Genomic DNA, 6752 nt, shown 5'->3' with positions numbered 1-6752 from the left:
GGGAAGCAGAGCCATGAATGCCTTTGCCAAGCTGCATCACTATGCCTTCCACACCCGCATTTCTAAAGCAAAGGCACAAGCAGGAAGTCCAGGATGGCCTGTCAAAGCAGCTGCCCATTACACTCTCACAGCGTTGGAAACGAGGCCTGAGGGTCCTGGGGCCCTGAGCCGTGCTCCTTGCTGTGGACAGTTACCTGATGCTGTGGTGTCAGAGAGGGTTCCTGCGTCCAGAGAGGAAGAGCTGGGTGCCTGGCCGGACAGCCCCAGGCTCTGCAGGCCCAGGGCACTGCTGCTGCTGCCTGGGAAACAAGTGGAGAGTGAGCACAGCATCCCCTCCAGACCCCATCCACAGCGCCGCTTGGCCACCTGCTGCCCTCAGGAGTCTAAACTCACCAGCGTGTGACCCCCTTTGGCCTAGAGGAAGTTACTCAACAGCCATTGCTGTCCACCCACCAAATTTAGTTACAGAGATGGTGGAAGCCTTCCTTTAGCTCAGGCAGGACACAGGCTGGAGGAATCTAACAGATTTGAGAGGAAATAATCCAAAAGACCAAACTAACAGAAACTATGAGATTGGCTCCCAGGCTAAAAATCCCACCATGATCCCTCTCACTCTCCACCTGTATCTCTGAACAGCTCTCACCCAGATCAACCTCTCCCCAAATCTGGGGACGAGCTAAGTCAGCTGGATATCAGTAACTGCCAAACCCTCTTTCCTGTGCAAGGCCAACGGGCCACTGTGTTCCTGGCATTGCCTTCTACCTTGCTGGTCCTGCTGCAGGCTCAGGGCAATGGCTAGTTCAACCATGGTCTCGTCATCTGCATCAGGCGGGATGTCCAGCATGGGGGGGAAGCCCTCTGCGCCTGCCAGCAGGGCCTCCAGGGGAGAGGGGTTGCCATTGTTGACATTTTCAGCTGTCTCCAGGACCATCGACTCAGACTGCAGAGAGAAAACTCTGTCAGTGTCCCATGGTAAACGGCAGCTTGTGGAAGTCCACTGAATAAGAGCTAGAGGAGAGTTCTAAGGCTCCTCCTCCCCTCTCCTGCTGCCAGAGACTCACCACCATCTCAAAATCTCCATGGTCCACCTCACTCTGTTCCTGGCTTTCCTGACGGATGTGACCACCATTCGGGATCCCTGACGACTGCATTTTCTCATCTGCGTCATCATCGTCATCATCATCCTTGTCTCCTGAGTCAAAGAAACCCCAGTCACCTGAAGGCGCTTGCTCTTTCCTCCCTCGGCGTGTGGTAAGATAGGCTATTACATAGCAAACAAAAACCAAGACAAGCAAGCTACCAGCTAGTGCCCTGTGCTTTAGAGATAAATTCCAGGGAGCCGTGCCTGGCCTTGTTCTCCTGCTTCCTGGACCTAGCAGGATGTGGGAAGGTGGCGCTGGCAGTGACAGCCTGCTCCACTTAGGAGGTCTTTTCCAGCTGATGAAGGAAAACAGAAACAAAAACCCTTGGATTCCATAAAGCAGAAAAATCTAAGACCAGCAGGTCCCATGAGCTTGTGCCAACCCTCAGGAGACCCTGGACAAGACAGGGAAAATAATACAATTGAGATGTTTATCTATTATCTGTCACAGCAGCTTCGAGTGTTATCTTACTTTTTTTCCCCCAAAACAACTGGGTCAGTGCGATTTTCACACTACATAATCATTAAGAGAAGAACCAATTGTGATGTGAAACCATCGAATGAAAACTGGTTCTTTCAGCACAGCACTACAGGTCCTACCCGGACCAGCTTCTGTACGAAGGGGAAAAGCCTTCTAAAAAGGAAGAAGCCCAGGTTAGACTCCTAATTATCAGAAAAGGATGGAGACCTTGCCTTCCACTCAATGGGCTGAAAAGGTATGTAGATATAACCTTTAACTGGAAACATAAACTATCCGGACTCTAGCTTCTCCACAGAGAAAAGATGCACAAACTGTTGCCCGACTCATCAAAAGCTTAAGATGAATGATACTCAAGGAAGGTCGTCTGAAGGTCGTGAAGCTGCATGCGCTCCTCTAAACCTGCACTGGACCACACAGTAGCCACAGCCACTAGTTACAATGTGGCTAGTCCACATGGAGACGTGATGTTAGTGTATATAGTACACACTAGATTTTTTTTATTTTTGGAGTATAATTGCTTTACAATGTTGTTAGTTTCTGCTATACAATGAAGTGAATCAGCTGTATGTATACCTATATCCCCTCCCTCTTGGACCTCCCTCCCACCCACCGCCCCGCACTAGATTTTTAAGACAGTACAAAAAACATTTTTAAGAATGGAAAATATTTTACTAATAATTTTTTATACTAATTATGTGTTGAAATAATATTTTTGATATATTGAATTATCAGTAATTTCAAATATTTCTTTTTACTCTTTATCATGTGACTAAAATAAAACTTTAAACTATATATGTGACTTTCATTGGAAGTTTAACTTCTGAGCTAAACCAAGTAACCAGAGTTACACAATACACTACTGCTAAGATTTAGACAATTGGTAGAACTGCTTTTCCTAAAACGTTAAATGTTATGTCCTTGACTTGTATCCAAGTGTATCAAGAGGGAAATCTCTTGTGAAATTTGCTGTCAATCTTATTGTAGGTAAGTCCCCTGAAGATACTACCCATTAGGCAACAAAATGGACCCTTAATGTAAGAGCTTTCATGTGGGGAAATTTTTCATTTCCTGAAAAATGATGGGTTTTTTCTTTTGTCACTGTGATTTTTGAACTGTTCTCATTTTATTTTCACCCTGGCTTTTGGGAAGCTTTCAGCCAAAAATAAGATCTTCACCTAACAACCATGTAGGACTTTGTGATGTAGATTTTATGTCCTTGGCTTGATTTTACTACTGTACCTTTATCTTCCCCTGGCCTTGATTTTCCTTTTTATTCTACTTACTATGCGTTTCTTATACACCACCTTCAATTCTTCATGGAATAAGGCGGCGTAAAACAATGGATACATAACCAGAAGTCTCCAGGGCCTTGGTCAACATGAGCAGCACGTCCTAGTGCTTTATTTCCCTTCTTCCCCCGCCACACTTGCACAAGCCTAAACCCAGACCGCACATTACCCATTGGAGTGTTGCTTCGAGGGGAGGAGGGCAATGTCACATGTCTCCGCTTGTTCCTCGGCCTTAGGACTCGAATTAGAGCTTGTTTACAAGAGAAGCTCACAGCAGGATCCTGAGGTTGAAAGGAAACCATCATTCTTCGGTTTTAATATTTTTCATGAAACTGTCTATAAACACTTTCCTTTCTTGGACAATCACATGCATGTGGAAGATCTGCCTGCTCTCACCTGCAACCTGCTGAATCAGGTCACCAGTTAAGCCCATTTCCCTGACCTGGCATAAAGAAGTCCCATATGCTACACTCTTGTATCTTAGTTCCTGGTAATAGACTGGCAGGTCATTTGGCCCTGAAGTCCCTTTGGCTGTCTACAAATTGGTTTTGGCTTTTCATCAGATGATCAGGCTCACTTAGCTCTGTGCTAAAATCAGTACTTCTAACACTAGCTTCTGTGACAGAGTCACTGGAAATAGATCTTCATGATGTTCGTTCAGGTACTCATTTAATTAATACTTAGCATTAACTATGAAGCAACCATCAGCGTATTCCCTGGGGACTCAGCACTGAATAAAACAAACGAAGTCCATTCCCTTTTCAAACCTTTCTTTTCATGGAATGAGTAAGATGCTAAAGGCTTTACTGATATGTAAAATTCTTAATTCCCATTATACCCTCGTTTAAGTCTGTTTTATTTCATTGATTAGCAAACTTATAAAAAAAATTTTTTCCAGACATTCCCAGATAAGGATTATCTGGGGTTGTAATGATACGTACAGGACACAATAGCATCTGCATGTATATCTTGGATGCTGTATTAATACAGTCCAGCTCACAGGTACAGTAGCCATGGATAATGTCTACCAGAGCATTAACGGTAGCTTCAATATGAGTTAGGCCTAAAGGGGAGAAACAGATGGTGAAAAAACTTCTAACTACTTGACAGTCAAAGACAAAAGTACAAATTCTTATGCCCACGTAAAGGTCAAGCTAACAAGAAAATGACAAGCGCACACAGCAAAACAAACAAACAAAACACACGTAGAATGTAGGCTGTAGGCATTGTTTGTGATTTGTTTTATTAATAGTCTCCTAAATCTCCCAAACTGTCTCCAAAAGCCTTTCCAAATATCCTGCACCACAGAAATAAATAGGTGTCTACTCTCTATGGATATCAAGAGACAGGGCAGAGAAGTGTGAAGAGCTGAGCAGAGTCTAAATGTTCCCTACTATCTCCAAACCTTAGGTGATGAAGATGACCCTAACAGGCCTTTTGGGTTTACTGCCCAAGCAATGTCCAAACACAAATGAGTAACAGGGGCCCTTCTACTTTTCTAGATTGCTATTCAGAACCTTATTACTCTTCCACCTAAAAATCTTAGTGTGAAAAGCTAGATACCAAAGGCAGCAGTAGCTTAGAAATAAAATAATTCTCTAATATGATGTTTTTTGGGTTTTGTTTTAAATAAATAAATTTATTTGTTTGTTTGTTTATGGCTGCACTGGGTCCTCGTTGCTGCGTGCGGGCTTTCTCTAGTTGCAGCAAGTGGGCTTCTCATTGCGGTGGCTTCTCTTGTTGCGAAGCATGCTCTCTAGGCGCGCGGGCTTCAGTAGTTGAGGCACACGGGCTCAGTAGTTGTGGCTCGCAGGCTCTAGAGCACAGGCTCAGTAGTTGTGGCGCACGGGCTTAGTTGCTCCGTGGCATGTGGGATCTTCCCGGACCAGGGATCAAACCTGTGTCCCCTGCACTGGCAGGCGGATTCTTAACTACTGCGCCACCAGGGTAGTCCTCTCAAAGACTTTTTTTAAAACAATTATAAACACCACTAAGGGCACACGCATGCACACACTTCTTTATGTGAAGTATTCAATCCGACATGAGAGATACAAGAAAGTCCCACTTTTCTGCTACACTGCTAAATTCCTCTATCAGGAACATTGATCTCACAGGCTTCTGTTTCCTAAATATTCACTAAATATCCACTCTGGAAGAGATGGATGATGAAGGCTAAAGGTGAAGAGTTCAATCTGTTCCAAGAGAAAACTTACATCAGGCTTCACTATCAAGTGTCCCTTTTAACATGATACCTGGCAGGCAGGCAGGTGCCAAGAAGGCATTCTTGGGTTTGGATGCATGGAGTTTCCAGAAGTGGTTCACCAGCTGGGTGATGAAACTACAGCAGTCTCCCTCCAACTGCTTCTGAGGTTCTCTCCCCTCATCCGCTCCTTCTAAGCAGGAGAAAAAAAAATTATTAACGACGGTAAATCTAAGATGGAATTTAATTTGTTTTAAGGTTAACTCAGGTCAAGGAAGCTTGCCTGGGGAGGGAGTTTCAAGTGGGGCCCCAGTCAATATGCCAACTATCCCTAGACTCCAGCAGGCACATCTAGGAAAAAAACAGTCTGGGAAAGGAATATCACAGAAAACATTGTATGTTAGAATTAAGTAGAAGGGGAGCATTCAGGAGCTTACAGCAGATTCAGAGATCTCAGGTGCAACTGTTCAACTTCTAAAAGCTAGGGGAACATCTGCAATTTTCTAGAATGATTCGTGAATTATAGTATTAGAGGAGGAACAGGATGATGACAGCATATGGAAATATGTAAATAACAGAACTGTAAAGGCATCAATAAGCTCTATTTGATGAAAGCAAAGCAGGTTTGGTACCCAGCCAATGTGAAGAGAGAGGAGGAAATAGAATCAAGCACTGAGAAAGGCTACAGATATTAATAAAATACTGGCAAAAGTACAGCACGAAAGCAAAAGACATGATCCTATTACTTTAAAGCAACCAGGGCACAAGCTTAACTTTACCCTGAAGATCTTAAAGGGGTAGTAAATTCAGAGACAGATTATATCTGATGTCCAGAGCACTAAATAAACTTAAGAGTAATCCAAAGGGTAAGTACTGGAAACAGTATTTACTTACAACGATACAATTCTAATGTCAAAAGCGCTTCAAGATATAAAGACAAGAGAGTAAAATCCCTGTCTCAGAGCATGAAGTCAGTCAGAAGCCAGTGAGAACAAGAAGAAGATGAGAGAGTAAAGAAGGTGGTGTAGCAAGCAGATTTCAGGACCACGGCCATACAGGCCAAGTTCACCTGTTTCCATCTGGGGCAGCTTTGACTCCGTAAAGTGGACGAGGTTGTTAGGGCGCATGATGGCAATGGAGCGAGCTGTGATCACCAGCCTCTGGAAGACCTCAGGGTCCAAATCCTTGCCTTCTTTACTGGATGTGTTGAGACACTGCACAGCTTTGCTCAGCAAGGCCTGATCCTACAACAAAAGAATCACAGAGGATGAACCAAAAGCAAGGAAGGCCTGGGTACTAAAGCACAGAGGAGAGGGGAACCGACAGATCATCAGGCTGGCTACCTCCTCTCAAGAGAACAGGTTAACTACCATTGACTACCTGGAACAAATCTTCAAAGCAGCCCAACACAGTTCAACTTCTTCATATAATAAAACACTAAAGACGCTTAAAAAAAAAAAAGATCAGAAGCCATGAAATCAGTACCAAAGTATGACAGGAAAACTAGAAATACCAGCCAATTCTCCAGAGCCACAACATCGCGAGTCTCCCCCCTACGGAAGTCATTTCTTCGCAGGTTCATACCAAAGCTATGTTTCCAAAAGTGCCTTTCCTTGACAGGTTCAGCAAGTTAGCTCGCAC

At 44.0% G+C, this 6752-nt stretch overlaps 1 protein-coding gene across 1 annotated transcript in view; it reads right to left on the bottom strand.

Moving 5' to 3' along the window:
• The window catches only part of UBR4 (ubiquitin protein ligase E3 component n-recognin 4), a 128791-nt gene that overhangs the window by 63739 nt on the left and 58300 nt on the right, over positions 1 to 6752 (bottom strand). Inside the window, exons 53-59 of the mRNA XM_007459317.1 lie at positions 6181 to 6355; positions 5164 to 5304; positions 3853 to 3974; positions 3081 to 3192; positions 1062 to 1192; positions 763 to 940; positions 195 to 299 (exon numbers count right to left, since the gene is read on the bottom strand). Coding sequence (XP_007459379.1) covers positions 195 to 299; positions 763 to 940; positions 1062 to 1192; positions 3081 to 3192; positions 3853 to 3974; positions 5164 to 5304; positions 6181 to 6355 — 964 coding nt within the window. The remainder of the gene's footprint in view (positions 1 to 194; positions 300 to 762; positions 941 to 1061; positions 1193 to 3080; positions 3193 to 3852; positions 3975 to 5163; positions 5305 to 6180; positions 6356 to 6752) is intronic.

The sequence above is a fragment of the Lipotes vexillifer genome, unplaced genomic scaffold (genome assembly GCF_000442215.2).
Source record: "Lipotes vexillifer unplaced genomic scaffold, Lipotes_vexillifer_v1.1 scaffold496, whole genome shotgun sequence".
Lineage (NCBI taxonomy): Eukaryota > Metazoa > Chordata > Mammalia > Artiodactyla > Lipotidae > Lipotes > Lipotes vexillifer.
The sequence above is the reverse complement of the archived record's forward strand: the minus strand, read 5'-3'. Positions and strand labels throughout refer to the sequence as shown.